General features: G+C 42.0%; 1 protein-coding gene across 15 annotated transcripts in view; it reads left to right on the plus strand.

The window, feature by feature from the left end:
• ATP9B (ATPase phospholipid transporting 9B) overlaps nucleotides 1-20,287 on the plus strand; it is a 216,946-nt gene that overhangs the window by 69,695 nt on the left and 126,964 nt on the right. For all 15 annotated transcript variants that reach the window (XR_003435307.1, XR_003435308.1, XM_027118809.1 and 12 more), the window contains 2 exons: nucleotides 5,502-5,596; nucleotides 16,554-16,634. Coding sequence is in view for 13 of the 15 variants with exons in the window: in XM_027118809.1 (XP_026974610.1) it covers nucleotides 5,502-5,596; nucleotides 16,554-16,634 (176 nt within the window). In the remaining 2 variants the exon portion in view is untranslated. The remainder of the gene's footprint in view (nucleotides 1-5,501; nucleotides 5,597-16,553; nucleotides 16,635-20,287) is intronic.

Consider the following 20,287-nt stretch of genomic DNA (forward strand, 5'->3'; position numbering starts at 1 on the left):
GTTTTGGCAGTTATGAATAAAGCTCGTATAAAATCTGCATGCAGGATTTTGTGTGGACATGAGTTCCCCAGCTCTTTCGGGTAAATGGCAAGGAGTGCAATCGCTGGATCGTATCGTAAGATTATGTTTAGCTTTGTAAGAAACCACCAAACTGTCTTCCGAAGTGGCTGCACCATTTTGCATCCCCACCAGCAATGATGAGAGTTCCTGTTGCTCCGCATCCCCGCAAGCCTTGGTGTTGTCAGTGTTCTGGAGTTTGGCCATTCTCATAGGTGTGGAGTGGCGTCTCGTTGTTTTACCTTACATTTCCCTGATGATGTGATGTGGAGCATATTTTCATATGCTTATTTGCCATCTCTGTATCTTCTTTGTTCTGGTTTGGCCCATGTTTTAACTGGATTGTTTTCTTATTGTTGAGTTTTAAGAGTTCTTTATATATTTTGGATAACAGCCCTTTATCAGATGTGTCTTTTGCAAATATTTTCTCCCAGTCTGTGCCTTGTTTTCTAATTCTCTTGCTGATATGTTTGCAGAACAGAAGTTTTAAATTTTAATGAAGTCCAATTTATCAGTTTTTGCTTTTTTTTTAAATAGATCACGTCTTTGGTGTTGTATCTAAAAAGGCACCACCATAGCCAAGGTCATCTAGGTTTTCTCCTAGGTTATCTTCTAGGACTGTTATAGTTTTGCATTTAAGTCTGTGATCTATTTTGAGTTAATTTTTTATGAAGGGTGTAGGTCTGTGACTAGATTCATTTCTTTTGTGTATGGATGTCTGGTTGTTCCAGCACTATTTGTTGAAAAGGCTATCTTTGCTCAATAGTACTGCCTTTGCTAGTTTGTCAAAGATTACTTGACTATATTTATGGAGTTCTATTTAAAGGTTTTCTATATTCTATTCCCTTCATCTATGTCTACTCTTTCACCAATACCACACTGTCTTGATTACTGTAGCATTATAGTAATTTTTTTTCAAGGTTGGTGAATGGTTTTACTTTTGAAGTGAATTTATTTTTTTTCTTTTTTACTGTGTTCAAACACACGTAACATAAAATACACATAAGCCCCAGCCCTGGTGCCACCGTTCCACTTTCTGTCTGTGAATTGGACAATCTAAGACCCTCAGGTAACTGGATTCATACAGTGTTTGTCTTTCTGTGACTGGCTTGTTTCACTGAGTGTAATGTCCTAAAGGTTCATCCATGTTGTAGCATATTGTAAAATTTCTGTCCTTTTTCAGTCTGAATAATACTTCATTGTATGTATATACAACATTTTCCTTATCTATTCATCCATCAGTGGACACTTGGGTTACTTCCATGTTTTATTTATTGTGAATAATACTGCTATGAACATGAGTGCACAAATGTCTCTTTCAGACCTTGCTTTCAGTTCTTTTGGGCCTACACCCAGAAGTGGAATTGCTAGGTCATATGGTAATTCTTGAAAAAACTTTTTTAGAAACTGCTGTACTGTTTTGCATTGAATATCTCCTTCCCTCCTTTCACTTCCAGCTTCTTTGTGTCTTTGTATCTAAAGTGAGTCTCTTGCAGACAGCATGTGCTTGGATCGCGCCTTTGTCCATTCTGCCAGTCTCTGTCTTTGGTAGGAGTCTGAATAATATTTACCTATTTACCTATTTATATTTAAAGTCATTGCTGATAAGGAGCAACTTCTTTCATTGTGCAGTTTGTTTTCCTTATGCCTTATAACTTTTTTTTTTTCCCTTCATTTCCTACATTACTGTCTTTTCTGGTTGATATTTCGTAGTAAAATATTTAAATTCCTTTCTCATTCCCTTTTGTGTATATTCGGAACTCTGCTCCTTTATAGTTCTATCCCCGTCCTTTCAGGTGTTGATGTCACAGAATTACATCTTCATACACTATGTTCCGAAGACATAAACTAATAATTATTTTAAATGCATTAACCTTTTAAATTATGTAGAAAACAAGATTAGAAGTTACAAACCAAGTTACAGTAATTCTGGCTTTTAGACTAATAATTTCTTTAAATTTATTAATCTCTTAAATCGTGTAGAAAAAGTGCAGTTCAAACCATTCTTACAATAATAGTAGCTTTTATAATTGCCATGCATTAGTAACCTTTACTGAGATCTTTATTTCTCCACACAGCTTCACGTTACTGTCTACTGGCCTTTCATTTCACCTACCAGACTGCCTTGAGCACTTGCAGGGCAGGTCTAGTGGTCACCAGCTTCCTCAGCTTTTGTTTACTTGAGAATGTCTTGATTTCTCCCTCACATTCAAAGGGCAGTTTTGCTGGATTGAAGATATTTGGTTGCAGTTTTTTTCTTTTAGCACTTGGAGTTGATTGGTTCACTGCCTTCTGGCTTCCATAGAAATTCCATCTCTTTCTGATGAGCAATCTGGTGGTTATCTTACTGAGGATCCCTTGTATATGATAATTCTCTTTTCTCTTGCAGTTTTCAAGATTCTCTTTGTCTTTGAAAGTTTGATTATAATGTGTCTTGGTGTGGGTCTGTTTGAGTTCATATTACAGGCATGGTTTCCTGGTACTTGTAAAAGTTATGTTTACACTATACTTCAGTCTGTTAAGTGTGCAGTAGCATTATGTCTAAAAAAAAGTACAACCTTAATTAAAAAATACAAAACAAAAACAATAAGTTTTGTCTTTGTAGTAACAATTTTACTACAATAGTAAAATCAAAGAACAATGATCACAGATCATCGTAACAAATATAACAATAGTAAAAAGTTTGAAATATTACAAGAATTACCAAAATGTGACAAAGAGATGCAAATAGAGCAAATGCTCTTGGCAAAAATGGCCCTGATAGACTTGCTTGATGCAGGGTTGCCACACACTTCCAATCTGTGAAAGAACATAGCATCTGCAAAGTGCAACAAAAGAACGTGTCTCTGTGCTTGGATTTTGTTGGGGTCCTTGGGAGTTTATATTCATGTCTTTCATCAAATCTGGGAAGTTTTCAGCCATTATTCAGATATTCTCTCTGTTCCTTCTTCTCTGTCTTGTCCTTCTGGGCCTCCCACAGTGCATATGTTGGTCCACGTGACAGTGTCCTATGGGTCCATTTGTCTCTGTTCACTTTTTTCCCATCTTTTTCCTTCTGTTCCTCAGGTTGGATCACTTCCATTGTCCTATCTTCAGGTTTGCTCATTCTTTGCTATGCCTGCTCAAATCTGCCTTTGACTCCCTCTAGTGAAATTTTCATTGCCCTTGAATTTCTTTTTCATTTCGTTTTGGGTTTTCTCTCTCTTTATCGATATCTCCATTGTGTTCATACATTGTTTTCTTGACTTTCTCCACATCTTTCTTTAGTTCTTTGAGCATCTTTTTAGACAGTTGCTTTAAAGTCTTTGTTTAGTAGAACTACCGTCAGGTCTTTTTTGAGGACAGTCTCTGTTGATTAAGTTTTTTCCATTAAGTTGGCCATACTCTCCTGTTTTTGTTTTTGGTTGTTTTTTTTTTTTTTGAACACTGGACATTTCTATCTAATAATGTGGTAACTCTGGAGATTGTCCCCCAGTGGTGGGACAGCTGGAGACTCTATAATAATAGTAATGGCATTGGAGTGAAACTCCTTAAGTACTGGAGCTCATTCAGCACACACAAACACACATACACACACATGCCTAATTGGTCTCCTTCTGAGGATGGCAGGGTACTAGTTCATTGCCTTGAAATGTGGGTAGATAACAACAGGAGTCAGTGCTTTCTTATAGGAACTTTCCCACCAGGTGAGCCAACTGGATCCAAAGAGCAGAGGCCTCTCCTTTTACATTTTATTCCAGGTAAAAGGTGAAAAAGAAGGATAGACTGCTGCCTTCTGCACCCTCTGGTGCAGTAACGGGTACCTCTAGTGGGCATTAAGCATGAAGGGCTGTTGGCATCAGAGAAGAGCAGGCCATTGTACCTCTGGACGGAAGCAGGGCAGCATTGCTGAGGGTCAGTGGAGTCTGAACTGGGCTCCGTGTGCAGGAGCCAGCGTTGTAGGACCCACAGAGGGAAGGGGAGCAGGCTGGCCTGGACCCTGAGTGTTCAGTCAGCAACACGCAGAACCAGCCTTTCAGCAGACAAATTGGAAGGAGGGGTGGGGAGGGCCTGGGGTGAAAAGTGACTTTACAGACATTCCCAGAGTGGGCTCTGCAGTGGTGCTAAGGATGTACATCTGCACAGGGACGTACAACTGACAGTCCTGCTGCTTTACAAGCAGGGAAGGGGCTGCAATGGGGTCGGGGCACATGCAGCATCTCCTAAGGGGTCTCATAGTTGTGCACAAGATATTTATCTTGTAGTAATTTGTAAGGTGTACATATGCTTGTGTGGCTTTCTACAACTATTTTATTTTACAGTTAAATTTTTGAAAAACCTCAAAAGTCACTTGAATTCATTATGTGGTTAAACTACTAATTTGTTACTTAGTTTTATCTGATTCCTTTTATATTTTCGGGGTCACTTTTTTAAAGTTTGATGTGATTTGGCTTTTTAATTATGTGAATCATGTATGATCTCAGAGTGAACAGTGTAACATGGGATGCACTCCCAAAGGTGTTGCTTCTGGCCCGTCCCTCCCCTTTCCCCTTCCTTCCTGTGGGTAGTGTCCCTCCCTGCACACGCGCATACAGACACACACACTCACGCTTTCCCCACCTTGATCTCCAGTAGCTGGTGTTACTTTGTTCCCAGTGTTGTGCACCTGGCTTTTTTCATTAGATGGTATATATCCTAGAGAGATTTCTCAGTAGAAATGGAGGCCTTTCTCATCTCTTTTTCTTTTTCCTTTCTGTTTCTTTTTCCTTCCTTCCTTTCTTTGCTTTTTTTTTTTTTTTTCACTGCTGCATGTGCTCCCTTGTATTCAGCTGATTCCCTGATTTTGTGTTCCCACTCCTTTGGTTATGATTAATAATGTTGCACAGTTGCCCTGTATGTATGTGTTTTGTGCTTTGCTGTTGTGTAAGAGGATACGTTATAAGAAATGGTGTGACAGCATGGGCAAAGAGTAAATGGACTTTTGTAATTTAATATTTTTTATGTTTAAAATTGGATGGGGTTGTGAGTATGACAGTAGCTCTTTTCAGGCTTTAACATTTTAGCTGTGATTTTATTATTGAGCATATGTTTTATAGTGATACATCATATATTTTATTAGCAAAGTTATATCACACACTCTTGGGTATTTTTGTATATTTACTTATTATTGTGTTATTATCAAAACATAAGCTAAAGGTAGAAATGATCAATGTAGTCTTTCTAAAATAAAGTAAACCTTTATTACTAGTAAACCTTAATAGTCTAGAACACCAACTAGGAGACAAGTGAATAAACAATGACTTCTATCTTTTCAGCAGACTCATTTTGTGAGTCAAATAAATAGTACTTTTAAGGATTTTTTGTTAATGGGAATCTGTAGATATATCATTTCTGTATCCCACTGTGCTGTGAATTGTGGCTTTAAAGTACCTGTAACTTAGGAGTTTTTCCTCTCTTATGCCAAGGTTCATGTTTTATTCGAACTGATCAACTCGATGGTGAAACTGACTGGAAGCTGAAAGTGGCGGTGAGCTGCACGCAGAGGCTGCCGGCTCTGGGGGTGAGTGTTGCTGTCATTATTCCATCATTTACTGTAGTGGCCATTTCTGTGCAGTAGATACAGTTCTGTTTATACCAACTTACTTAATTAATGTGTTGATATTGTTTTAAAATAATTTCTTTGTTACTAAGTTCATTGAAAATTATGCCCACGTAATTTCTCTGGTGTCTTAGCACATAACCTTTTTGAGGTATAGTTTTAAATGTTCCTTTTGGCTTGACTCTTAGGTTTTCTTTCTTTTCTTTCTCTTTCCTTTTTGTTTCTGTTTTTAAAACCCCCCTCATGTGAGTAATCTTTGAAATCGAGAACTCTTGGTGGGGTTAGCTACATCCATTTTTGGTAACTGACTGACTCCCAGGAGGCTGTTCAGATACTGCTTTGGTAGAACTCACAGGGGCTTAGCCCAGCCTCGGACACCAGCCTGTCCACTTCAGCTTTTCCCTTTGAAGGTGGAGGGGAAGTGAATTGTTCCTTCCTAGGGAGGGGGGGGAAGTGTTCCTGTGTGTCTCAGCAGAGTGAGAAGGGGAAAGACACCTTTGGACTTCTTGCTTGGCCTTTGCTGCCTGGGGAACGGGCAAGAGGTGGGACCAGAGGGCACAGTACTTAACGGATCTCAGTGTTTTTAGTGATCTCTGAAACAGATCTCATGAGCGCTCAGAACCTCCTAAACTGCTATACATCTTTTTTTTTTTTTTTTTTTTTTAAGTCAAAATCACGGTTGTGGTCATTTGGTGTTTGTTTTGTGTTATACGTATGATTTATCTGAATGAGAGAAGCTTTATCTTACATGATTTGCTGATATTCACTGGAGAGTAAAGAAAGATTGAGGGTCTTCAGAATGACCTTGGACCCAAGCAGTTGTTGGTTAAGGGAGAGGAAATTGAATCCTCTGGATTTGGTCACTTTCCTTAGATGGGTTGGATTTGATAGGAATAGCTGCTGCACATAGCTTACAGTTAATTACTGTGAATAGCAGGAACCTTCCTTATTGTAAATATTGTACTTTCTGGAAACTAAATCTGTTTGGCATGTATAAGGCTTGGCAGTATTTTGTTTCTTTAGGTATCTTCCATTGCCTGTACTTAGGTAGTACCAAGGTTGAAATTCATTCCTTGCTTAGAGTTTGTTGGTTTCTTGGAGCTGTGGGTTCCTGGTTTTCTTCTCTTTTCCATCCTCCTTTCTGCGCAGACCCATCTCTGGGACACGAGCGACAAGTGTGTTAGACTTGCTGTTCCTGCAGGTGTCGAGCTTCTGCTGCTCTCTTCTCAGTCTTGTTCTCTTTCTGTGACTCAATTTTGACAGTTTCGGTTGCTCTTTTTTTTTTTTTTTTTTAGTTGCACAGCTTTTGGGATTTTAGTTCCCTGACCAGGGATTGAACCCAGGCCCTCAGCAGTGAGAGCACGGAGTCCTAACCACTGGAGCATCAGGGAATTCTCATTTTGCTGCCTTTAGATTCACTAATTTTATCTTGTGCAGTGTCTAGTCTTCTGTTAAGACCACCCAGCTCATTTTTTTTATTCCAAATCTTGTATTTTTAATCTCTGGAACCAGGTTCCACCTGGTCACCCATTTTTGTTATTGTTTGAATACTTTTCTTTCCTAATATGTTCATAGTTTCATTTAAATCTTTCAGCAGTTTACAACACTTATTCTTCGTCTGTTAATGCCATTGTCTCTGTTATTTTGGGCATGTTTCTTCTTAAAAAAATGTTCTCCTTGTTACAGGTCACACTTTCCTGCTTCCTTGCACAGCTGGTAATTTTTAGTTGGATGCTGGATATTGTAAATACTATATTTTTTTCTTCCTTCAAAACCTGTTGATCTTGATTTTCTTAGTTCAGTAACTTGTGGATAAACTTGATCTTTCCAAGAGTTGTTCTTAAACTTTGTTGGGGTGGCCATGGCTCACGGGCCCAGCCGCTCCGCGGCATGTGGGATCTTCCCGGACCGGGGCTCAAACCCATGTCCCCTGCATCGGCAGGCGGACTCTCATCCACTGCGCCACCAGGGAAGCCCCTGTTATGTGTTTTTAAAGAGGTCTTTATATATAGTTTGCGAATCATCTTTCATTCGTTTTAATCTCTTCTAAATATTTTCATTTATAGTTTCTGTTGTCCGTATAAAAGTTCAGCATCCTTATATAAGGTGACCTAACAGTAATTTTACAATAGTCTTTAAAATAGTTACTTATGTAATGTGATAGAAGTGCTAATTATTACTATGGTGATGATCATATCACAATACGTAAATGCATCAAACTGACTTGTACACCTTAAATTTATACAATGTTATATGTCAAGTATATTTCAGTAAAAATATTTTTTAAAAAATAAATAGTTACTGCTTTTGGTTTTATGCTTAGACCATTTCCACTCCATGACTATGTTTTAAATGGTTACTTTAAAATCACTCCTCCTTTACACATGAACTCTCCAGTCCAGCTAGCATTTGTTTGGAGTCGAGCTCTGAGTAGGAAATCAAACGTAAAACAACCTGCTGGCTGGTTGTAGCAGTACTGTTTGCTGAATAGCTCACTGTTTTAGCACAATTTTAAAATTGCCCTGGGAGGTTCCAGTTTTAAACTCTCGCCCTCAGTGTATGCGTGTGCAGGGTTCTCCAAACCTTTGCCGAGTGAGTACGTGTCGCAAACCTATTCCCCCAGCCTGTTTCCTGACTTTTCGCTTTAAAATACCTTTTGCCATATAACTTTGTTTAGGTAAATATTAAAATTAACTTTTGTTTAGGTAATTATTTATACGTTTTCCTTTTTGTTTGTGGATTTTGTGTTGTGCCAGAAGGCTGTTCTCCCACCAGTGTTCATTTATCATCTTAACCACTGTCAGTGTTTGTCAGCGGGTAGTCTAAAAGTGAGAGGCTGGCCATTAGCACTTACTGTCTTGTAATTATTAAAATATTCCCCGCACATGGACCCGTAGAGAAGAGAGTTCAATCACATCATGAAATCTGTGTGGCTGAACGATAGATTTATGAGTGAGATCGAGTAAGCCCTTGTTAATAGAGCCTGCAGCTGGGCCGCAGTTTTCTCTGCCCAGGCTCTTCCTCTCTGCTCTCTCCAGCCTCACTCAGACTCCCGGTGTTTTCTGTGTGCTCTTCCTTCTTTCGCGTGGTGAAATAAATCTGTGCTGTCGCCTTGTCCCTGAAGACACCCAGCTTGCAGTTCTCACGCTACTTGTTAAAATGGTTAGTTTTCATCCTGAGACAGTCGTGGAGCCTGTTGACTTTCTAACGTGCTTTGAGCCCATTGCTGGGCTCCCGCTGCTCTTGCGCGCTTGCCTTTTTCCTCCTCTTTGTGCTTTCTTGTTTTTCTAGTGCGCGTCCTCAAGTGGTCTCTCCAGGATTGAAGGAGGAGGAAAGGTCACGAACCCCAAGTGACCGGAGGGTTTCTGTTTGCCATGAGGCTTGGAGGCCGCACCTCGGAGTCTGTCCCTCTGCACCTCACTTCCAGCAGTCACAGGTGCTCCAGGGCACACTGGGAAGCAGTTGTACAGAATAATCCTTTGTAGCAGATTTAATTCGCTGAGAGTGTTAGAAAAGAAGTGCATTGTTAAGATACTGTATTAGAATTTTTCTGAAAGAAAAGCCGAACGACGAGTATGTGGTATGTGATGGCATTACCTGGATTCCAGGAGAGTGGGTCAGCTGTGACAGAGGCTAGTGTCGGGGAGGGGCGTGCAGAGGACTGCTAGAAATGTCCACCCCTTGGTCCTGGTGGTGTCGTTGGTGCGTGCTTGTATTCCAATGCAGAAAATTGTACACTTTAAGCATGCATAATTTATTGCTTGTAAACGATATCTTAAGAAACTATTTAAAATTCCACTATGATGTTATCTATATTTTTGAATATTCCCTTTGCTGTGATCACAGGAGGTACATTTTATTATATTCAATATTATAAGGATGTTTTCCTCACTTTTATTAGTGACAGATATGTATAAATTGCAAAATACTTAGAAAGTCAGAGTATGCAATTCATACAGTGCTACTTTTAAAATTTTATGGTTGATACACTTTGATAAAGAGTGTGTTAAGCATTTGGGTGAAGTAACTGGAAAATGAAAACGTTTTAAGTTTTGATATTATCATAAAACCAAAAGGCAATATATTTTAGAAAACAGGAAATTTAGCTGAATTTGTGATTCATCCATCAATTTATTTATTTATTTATAAAATTTATTTATTTATTTTTGGCTGCCTTGGGTCTTCGTTGCTGCACGTGGACTTTCTCTAGTTGTGGCACGCGGGGGCTACTCTTTGTCGTGGTGCGTGGTCTTCTCATTGCGGTGGCTTCTCTTGTTGCAGAGCACAGGCTCTAGGCATGCAGGCTTCACTAGTTGTGGTACGCAGGCTCAGTAGTTGTGGCTTGAGGGCTCTAGAGCGCAGACTCAGTAGTTGTGGCACACGGGCTTAGTTGCTCTGCGGCATGTGGGATCTTCCTGGACCAGGGCTCGAACCCGTGTCCCCTGCATGGGCAGGTGGATTCTTAACTACTGTGCCACCAGGGAAGCCCCATCCATCAATTTAAATTTGTAGCTTCATATAATTTGACATATCAGGTATAGACTTTTTTTCATAGGAAAGAAAGCTCTAATTTCATTATGGACATAGACAAGGCAATTTGGTTTTTCATCAAATAGCTTACGCTGTCCATAACTGTCACTCATTTTGACTTTTCTGTCTCTAATGTGATGGACCTGGGGAGTGTTTGGTGACATTCGCTGTTTGTCGCATCATCAGTGGAGCATTGTGTCCACAGTGACACCAAGAATGATTAAACCTACAATCCTTAGAGCTCTTTTTAAAGAATTGAGGATGCCACCAAGAATAAGCTCTCGAATTCTGTTGTGTCCAGAGCACCTAATGTGATCAGAGAATTGAAATTTAGTTGGAGTGGTGCTGCCGATCCAAACCTGTGACGGCAGGTCCGGCTTCTTGCTGTCGCGGACATGGAGACGTGTGGGAATGTGTTTCTGCTCTTGTGATCAGGCAAATTTATTAACGACAGTGAGGGCACAGTAATTTTCAATAAATCATGACTCGCTGATGTATTTCAAAAGATCCATATAGGAGTAAACAATACCATTTATATTTAATTAGTTTTATTGAACGAAAGGCAATTTTTTTGGTAATGAACCACATGTTATGATTAAGGATGTATTTTAATGACCTTTAAGAAATGCGAACAAATGTTGCCCTTGACCTAATAGCAGAGGCTTTCCTACATTATTGAAAACTTCAGAATGATTTTTAAATTATTATGAAAAGCTTCGAATGACATTCTCATTATTGTGCCATTATTCAGTCATTTGATGTCTAATGTACTAGATGAAATGCATTCCTCTAAATGTTCATGTGCATGTGGAAATACGGGGGTTGTTGCTAGGCGGTTCTTTATTTCCATGTATCAAAAGGCAGTCTGTTATAGGAGAACTTCATTTTTTGAAAATGACTGTGACGGTATAGGACTTAAATGACGAGTGATCCTCCAGCTTGCCTTGTGCCAGGAGTCGGTGGGCTGTCTTTTCACAAGTCTAAAATTATTACGCAATGCATTTCTTCTTGTGTAAACTAGCCTGGCTTAATTAACTTGAACATAAATTTTTATTAGTTAACATATAATCTAAGCTGCAGTAGCAGACCCACTGTGGTGAGCTGGTGTGTTCACCCTTCATCCAGTGCAGCGTCTCTGTTCTTCAGAACCTTAAAAACTAACCTGCACGTATTTTGCAGGCCCACTTGAAGGCATGTGAATGAGCTTCCCCAAGTTTAACGAGCTCTCAGAGAACTCTCACGGCAGGATGGGAGTGAGCTGTCCCTCTGCCCCACTGGCATTCTCAGCTGGCAGGTGCTGTCCTCAGCCCCAGGGGTCTGTGTGGTAGTTGCTGTGTAGGCAGTGGCCTCCCTTGCAGCCTGGAGTCATGGCTACTGGTCTGGAACTCAATAGTGGCCGTGGTGTTTTCGGTAGAGGATCATTCTGAGAGTGATGTTTGGAGGTTCAGTCATGAGCTCAAACCTTCCTAAGGCTTTGGAAGCACTGCATTCCATGTGTTAAGTCCCTTTCTGCTCTGAGATCTGGAGTGATACATCCCAGATCCAGAGAGACGTTTCTTCTCCCTCACCTAACAGCCCAGAGGTGGGTGGTCCCAGCTGAGCGCGCAGCTCTGTCCTCCGCAGTCAGTGACCTTCAGCCGCGTCCCAGTGTCTGCTCCCCTGCAGCCTGGCCAGCGGGAGCGGAGGGCACGGGGATGGGGCAGCAGCCTCGTCACCCTCCTCCCTCCAGGTGAGCGGTGTGGGGAGGGCTGGCTGTGACCGTACTGAGGGGGAGCCACGCGCCCACGCAAGGTCGCAAGTTCCGTCTTAAAACGGCGACGGGAAGAATGGTGGAGAGTGGTCTCTGTCATCATTCCTTCATTTTGTTTTCCATCGAGTTTCTTTGAGTACTTTCTACGCTTCTTACTGGGTGGTGTACGCTAACGCTTCTCCGTTGGTTCTCCTGGAGGGTTTACTGCCCTCAGAGCAGGCTGCTCCATGTAGAACTGTTGTTACGATTACCATTTTTATTAGAGTCACTTGTTCTCCAAGGAGCTTGAAGCAACATGAAAATTTGTATGTCCCTCAGCTACGTTAGAGTAGGAAATAAATGAAATGTAAGTGCCAAACCGTCCGTATGTCTTCTAGGAAGGAGAGGAGCCATATTAGTTGTAGAGTGTTGCCTGTTCTCTGTTGAAGAATGTTTTCTTGAAGGGATGGAGCTTTCCAGACAGCCCATCAGGCAGGGCTGCCCTGGCAGAGGAGCTCTCCTGGGGAAGAGCCCACAGCCAGCTGCCCCTCCTGAGAGCCAGTGGGCGGCCGGGAAGGCAAGACCCGTGTCAGCCGAGCCCTGAGCCTCTGTGAATGTGGAGCGGCAGGAGCAGAGGGAATGAAGACGGGTCTCGAGGTCACTGTAAGAAATCTGGGAGGACATTAAGTCCAGACAGGAGCTGTGAGAAAAGATCAAGAGCAGAGTAAGAGCTCTTGGAAAGACACGTGATGGCAGAGGCCCGTCGAGTATCAGGACAGGAACGTGGCTCAACAGGGGAAGCAGAGTGGCACTTCTGGGTCTAGCTTGGTCCTCAGCACCACCTGTCCTCCTCCTCTGCGTGTTGTTAACTGTCCCGAGGTAAAATTGGCATACAAAAAAAAAATTGCCCAGAATTAAACTGTGCACTTCGCTACACCAGTGAAACCATCACCACAGACAAGATAGGGAGACCCCTGTCACTGCCAGCCTGTCATCCTTTGTGTGTGTGTGGTCAGCTGGGGTTCCTCTTTTCGATAACAGTGCTTTCCCACTTTTCCACTCTCCTGTAATTTCTGCTCCACCCGCCTTTCTCTCATCAGGTGATCTTACCTTGCAGAGAAAAAGCATTAAATCAAATGGAAATCCCCTCCATTTCCCAGCCTCCCGGCACCTCACCCCCCACCTGCTGGTGCAGCGAAGCCGTGTCCCCTCTCCTGTCTGAAGGGAAGTCTTCCGCCGCCTTTGCCTCCCCCTGCTTTCTCGAGACCTCCACCTGCCGGTTACTCCCTGCCTCGCCTTCTCCTAGCCTCTCCCTCTGCCGACCCCTTTTTCTTAGCCCTCAGGCCTTCAGCCAACTCTAGTGTCTCAGGTGGCGCTTCCTCAGGTTTAGGTTACTTGAATATATTTAGAAAGCTGACTTGCTTTGTTCATTGGCGTTTCAGCTATTCTACCTCTTTGCATGTTTTTACTACTTGCTAGAGATGGCAATATGCATTTAACTAAAAGTGTATTGTGAAAACTTAACGTTGTATCACTTCACATTAAATTAAGAACCTTGTAATTGAATAGATCCATTTACCCCACTCATTTTTGACGCTGAAGCACATTGCGCATTTTTTGTGTGCATATATATTTGTATGCATTTAGATACTTTTTGTATATGCAGTGTATCTACGTATATCATAAACTGTTCTGTTTTATCTGTATCTTAAAGAAGTAAAGTGAAGAGACAGGATTTTTATTTTTCTTTTGATATTAACCATGTTTGTTCCTTACCATTCCTTCCTAAAGATCTGAGTTTCTACTGGATATCATTTCCCTTCAGCCTAAAGAACTTCTGTTAGCATTTCTCGTAGTGCATGTCTGCTAGCAGTGAATTCGCATTTTCATTTATCCGAAAATATCTTAGTTTCACCTGGCCTGTTTTTGTGAAGTATATTTTTGCTGAATATTGAATTCAGGGTTGACCAGTTTTTTCTCCCCACAGCACTTTAAATGTTTTGTTCCATTGTGTTCTGCTTTCATTATTTGTGATGAGAAATCAGTGTTATTTTGCTAGTTTTTGCCTGCATGTAATGTGTCATTTTTCTCCAGGTATTTTTGAGATCTTTCTCTATCTTTGGTCTCTTATTATGCTGTGACTTTGATTGTTTAAAATTTTACTCATCTGTCTAGGGTTCGCTGGGCCTCCTGAATCTGCACATTTATGGCTGTCAGCCAGTTTGGCATATTTTCAGTCATTGTTTCTTCAAATACCTTTTCTTCCTCATTCTCTCTGTGTGCTGCTTCCAGGAACCCAACTGCAAACAAACTCCTGCTGTTCTCTCAGGGACACTGCGCCCATACTCACTTTCAAGATCTCTCTCCTCTGTGTTCTTCAGATTCATCATCTCTTGACCTGTCTTCAAGTTCACAGACTGTTCTCCAGTCTGCTGTTAAGCCATCTAATGCATTTATTTCAGATGTATTTTTTTCAATTATAGAATTTCCAGTTGGTTCTTTTTTTGTATACGTGTTTTCTTTTTCTCTGCTGTGATTTCCTGTTTGTTTATTGTTTATTAGGAGAATGTTTTCCTTTAAAAATTTGAGATGTTCTAGTAACTGCTTTGAAATTCTCATCTCTTAATTCTGATGTCTAGTCATCTCAGAATTAGTCTTCTTTGATTGGACTCTACTTGAATGTGGATCCTGTGTTCTCATTTCCTCCTGTGTCTGGACATTTTGATTGGATCTTCAGCATTACTGATGCATTGTAGAGACTCTGGATTCTATGATGTTCTTCTGAAGAGCATTGGGGGTTTTGTTTGGTTTTGTTTTGACTGGTGGTAACTGAGTGAAGTCAGACTGCCAGCTCCATCTTCCCTTCAGTGAGGAGCGGCGGAGGTCTTTGTTCCTTTCTTCTGGCCGAGCCGGACTGCCTGAAACCTGCCTGCACAGTGGCTTGGGCTGAGCATCAGAGCGCGCACAGCACTGCGGCCCCCTGAGGCCGCCTATTCCTCTCTCACGTCAGCGGCTGTGGTCTGACCTTTGTTCTTCATGTCCGGAAGGCTGTGTTTTCTAAGTGTTAGCAGCCATGAGGCAAAACCAAAACAAAACAGGAAACAAACGAAACCTATAAAAATGGCAAACTGTCTGTGACGGGGGATCCTCCAGACGCCCCCAGTTTTGATGATTCTCTCGGAGGGCTCCCAGGGCTCAGCGTCTTGTCCTCCTCGTGGCCATGAGTGGTTACAGTGAAAGGGCTCAGAGCAGTCAGCACAGAGAACAGGCACAGGGCGACATCGCAGGAAAGCAGGCAAGAGCTTCCAGACTCCCCTCCCAAGGGACTCACACAGGACACGCTGAGGTCCCCACCATCATGTGGGAACACGTGGGAAGTAGTTTCTACCAGGGAAGCTCATTAGAGACTCACAGGGCCTTTACTGGGGGCTGGGCCTGGAGGCACCCTCTGCCTGGGACGTACCACGCGCCAGATGCACCCCCCCATATCCCCCGCCCCCCGCAAGAAGGAAAGTGGGTGTTCGTCATGAGCCGTGTTGCTTGAATAACTGGTTTAGGCACTCTCTTATCTGGGAAGGGTGGCAGCTCTCCTGGGATCCACATTCCCAGACCGCAGCCAAGGGCCGGCCTTGCAGGCAGGGCTTTCTCAGGCCTGCTGTGTGAAACTTCCTGCACAGCCCACTCGCTTGGCCGGGGCGTGTTTGCAGCAAAAGTATACGCAGCATTGTTATCCTTAGACCCGGCGCAGCTGGGTGAGACCAGCCCGCACTCTTGGTGTTGGTGAGCCCTTTGGGAGGGCTGAAGCAGTGCCCGTGCACCGTCACCGAGGAGCCCGAGCTGTCAGGTGTGCCCAGCGGCCCCTTTGGGTTTCAGGCGCCGGCCTCTGGCAGAAGCGGTCAGGGCAGTGCAGGTTTCCTCAGCGGGAAGGGAGCCTGCGGACGCTTGTGGGAGGCTCAGCTGATCTTGTCCTCTCTCTGCTCCTCCCCAGGGTCAGGGCTTTGTTCCTTCTGTCATCACAGGATCCTCGTGCACCAGGCGGCAATCCTAACTCTGTCTCTTCAGACATCCCTTCCTCCCCAGGCCTTTCAGCTGGAACGGTTTTAGGCAAGAAACAAAGTATTTTTTGCAGGAAAATATTTTCCTATAACTTAACCAGGAAGACACACCATGTTCAGGATTTGGTCAAGAAGAACGCTGAATCCTCAGACTTTTTCAGATGGCTCTCCATAGCTCCCACCCCTTCCATCCTGAGCGTTAATCTTGGGCGTGGCCCAGGACAGGTCACCCCCTTGCTGGGACAGCTCTCTTAGTAATCAGACCGCAGCGTTAGGTGTGAGTCTCGGGAGGGGGGGCAGGCTTGCGGGCCGCGGGGCTGCCTCGGTGCCCTGTGTCTTATAAGCGTCGCCGGCTGCTTCTGACACAACCTGCCAGGGGGCAGCAGTTGTCCATTGGAGTTGGGAGAGTCCGCACACCTCCGTTGGCCTTAAAAACTGTTCCTTTGAGTTCTCTTCCATCCTCATCCGTAGCGTTGGCAACAAAACATAAGAAAACCGTCACTTTTGGTAAATAAGATATGAAAAGTATTAATTGGTAATTGGAAAATTTCCAAGTCATTTTGTTTAATTATTATGGAATTAATTCAGATATTCTGTTTTCCAGGACCTTTTTTCTATCAATGCTTATGTTTATGCTCAGAAGCCACAACTGGATATTCATAGTTTTGAAGGCACATTTACCAGGGTAAGTTAAGTCTTTTGTTAAACACAAATGTATTCACTATGTAAGTTAAAAGTAGCAAACCTTTATTTTGAAAAAGTAATTAAATCAATAATCAATTCAAACAAGTTCTGAACTAAAAAGTGAAGAACTAGAGAATGTTTCAAGTTCTTAAATTTTCCTATAGCAAATATTTCTTTGGGGTACATTCAGTACAGTTTTTCTATTTTTAGCATATTTACTCTTTTTTAAAAAAATTTATTTATTTATTTTTGGCTGCGTTGGGTCTTTGTTGCTGTGCGCGGGCTTTCTCTAGTTGCAGTGAGCGGGGACTGCTCTTCGTTGCAGTGTGGCGGCTTCTCCTGTTTCAGAGCGTGAGCTCTAGGCGCGTGGGCTTCAGTAGTTGTGGCACGCGGGCTCAGTAGTTGTGCCTCGCGGGCTCTAGAGCGCAGGCTCAGTAGCTGTGGCGCACGGACTTAGTTGCTCCGCGGCACGTGGGATCTTCCTGGACAGGGAACCAAACCCATGTCCCCTGCATTGGCAGGCGGATTCTTAACCACTGTGCCACCAGGGAAGTCCCAGCATATTTATTCTTGATAAGATCCTTTTCCCTTAAAATATTATGAGTCAGTAAAATGAAGTAATTCAGCTATTTCAGTTTTGATTTTGGATAATAGTTAGTACATTATGATACCCACATCATTTCTTGATTTTTATTAACTGGTTGGATGGATATCTGTATGTGCACGTCCATTTCCTTATACACACGTGTGTGTGTTTCATTCTACATTCTCTTCATTATTATGGCGTTTTGGTATAGCCATCTACTTCTCTCTTTTTAGAGTTGATACTTTGTTCTATAAAACCATTAAAGTCAAAAGGAAAACTCAGTATTCCTGGATTATCTATTTCTGAGTTAGGCAGCTTTTATCTCTTTACCTTGGACGGCTACCCTGGTTGTAAGCACAGGGTGGTTCCCTGCCGGACAGTTTCCTGTGGAAGAAACAGGGAAGGGTGCTGGTGCTGCAGCCAAGGACCTGGATGGGCTCCTGTGCCGTGGAGACGGTAGTGACGGTGTGGGGCCACCGGGCGAGAGCGTGATTGGGCTCCTGATGTAGACAGACCGTAGTGACGGTGTGGGGCCACCGGGCGAGAGCGTGATTGGGCTCCTGATGTATTTGGAAATTGATAAATACATTATCACCATTAGTATAAAACTATATAAAAATAAAAAGGTTAAAGATATTTAAAAGTTTTATAGCCTTACCATCCTAATATAAATAGTCATATTATTCTTTTGACTCTTCCCCTTCAAATTGTTTCCCATGTACGTACATACTGGAATAATATAAGCCTCATTTTTTTCCCCGCTTAAGATATATATTTCCGTAGTATTTTCTATATTGATGCAGCCATATAATTATCAATAGATATTTTTAAGCTAAAACTACTAAATGCAGCAAGTGTAACATATTTTACTTGACAAACTGTAACTCCTAAGGGACTTTGAAATGAAGGCAAAAGTGTGTGTGTGTCTGCAGAAACAGAGAATGGCCGTGTGCTGGCTTCAGAGTATGGAGTAGACAAACCCCTTTAATCAAGGGCTGTCTGCGGAGCTCCTGCATTTCAAGACCCAGTTTAAGTACCATCATTTGGAAGGCTTCCTTGTGTTCCCTTTTCTTTGATGTTGTTGCACTCCTGCCTGCCTTTGTATTTGCCCTTGGGGTTCTATTTTGTCATTGTTCGGTGCTCGTTTAGCTCTCACGTGAAACCAGAAGCTACTTAGGGGAATGGCTGTCTTACTTCTTCTCGTAGCTCCAGTTTCTAATACAGGACTTGGTGTATATTCAGATACCAAGTACACATCTGAATGAATTGAAGAACTCTCCTATTTACAGATGATATAACTAAGGCACAGTTAAAAGAAACACCAGTTTATAATCCTAAAGTGAATTGTTTCTTGAGGAATAGCACCCCACCTGTGTGGACAGGTAGGGTTGCTTCTGTGTTTTAGCTATTGTGAATAATGCTGCTGTGAATGTGGGAATACAGATATATCTTTGAGACCCTCCTTTTAGTTCTTTCAAGTATATACCCAGAAGTGGAATTTCTGGATCATATGATAATTCTATTTTCAATTTTTGTGGAGCTGCCAAAAGCAGTTCCACAGCGGTTATACTGTTTTACATTCTCACCAGCAGCGAACAGCGGGTCCAGTTTCTCCACATCCTCACCAGAACTTGTTGTTTTCTGATAGTAGCCATGTTACTGGGTTTGAGAAGTTACCTCATTTTGGTTTTGATTTGCACTTTACTAGTGATTAGCAATGTTGAGCATCTTTTCATGTTCTTTATGGCCATTTGTATACCTTCTTTTTTTTTTTGCGGTACGCGGGCCTCTCACTGCTGTGGCCTCTCCCGCTGCGGAGCACAGGCTCCGGACGCGCAGGCTCAGCGGCCATGGCTCACGGGCCCAGCTGCTCCGCGGCATGTGGGATCTTCCCGGACTGGGGCACGAACCCGTGTCCCCTGCATCAGCAGGTAGACTCTCAACCACTGCGCCACCAGGGAAGCCCTGTATACCTTCTTTGGAGAAATGTCTATTCAAGTCCTTTGCCCATTTTCAAATTGGGTTGTTTGGGTTTTTTGTTGAGTTTTAGGAGTTCTCCATATATTCTGGATATTAATTCCTTCTCAGGGACTTGATTTGTACGTATTTTCTTCCATTCTGTGAGTTGCCTTTTACTCTGTTGATAGTGCCTTTGAAGCACAAAATTCGTTGATCTTCATGAAGTCCAGTTTGTTTATTTTCTCCTTTGTTACTTGTGACTTTGCTGTCTTATCCAAAAAATCATTGCAAAACCTAATATCATGAAGTTTTTGTCCTATGTTTTCTTCTAAGTGTTTTATTATTGTAAGTCTTGCATTTAGATCTCTGATCCTTTTTGGGTTATTTTTGTATATATTGTTAGGGAAGGGTGACTTCATCCTTTGCATATGGATATCCAGTTTTGTCAGCATCATTTGTTGAAAAGATTGTCCTTTCCCCACTGGGTGGTCTTGGCACCTTGTCAAAACATTCAACCTTATATGCGAGGGTTTTTTCCTGGGCTCTCCACTTCATTCCATTGGTCTGTATGTCTGTCTTTAGGCAGCACTATACTGTTTGATTACTGTAACTTTGTATTACATTTTCAAATCAGGAAGTATGAGCCCTCCAGTTTAGTTTTTCTTTTTCGAGATTGTTTTGAATATTTCAGTTCCCTTGATATTCCATATGAATCTTAGAATGGATTTTTCTATTCCTGAAAAAAATGTCGTTGGGATTTTGATAAGGGATTGCATTGAATCTGTAAATCACTTCGGGTAATACTGACATATTAACAATATTCAGTCTTCTCATCCATGAACATGGGATGCATTTCCATTTATTTATGTCTTTTTTACTTTCTTTTGGAAATATTTTGTAGTTTTCATTGTACAAATCTTTCACTTCCTTGGTTAAATTAATTCCTAAATATTTTACTGTTTTTGATGCTATTATAAGTGGAATTGTTTTTGTAATTTCTTTTTCAGATAGTTCGTATATAGAAACGCAAGTGATTTTTGCATGATGAATTTGTATTCTGCTACTTTGCTGAATTCATTTATTAGATCCAACCATTTTTTTGTGAACTC

The sequence above is a fragment of the Aethalodelphis obliquidens genome, unplaced genomic scaffold (genome assembly GCF_003676395.1).
Source record: "Aethalodelphis obliquidens isolate GAN/ISIS:26980383/991018 unplaced genomic scaffold, ASM367639v1 scaffold19, whole genome shotgun sequence".
NCBI lineage: Eukaryota > Metazoa > Chordata > Mammalia > Artiodactyla > Delphinidae > Aethalodelphis > Aethalodelphis obliquidens.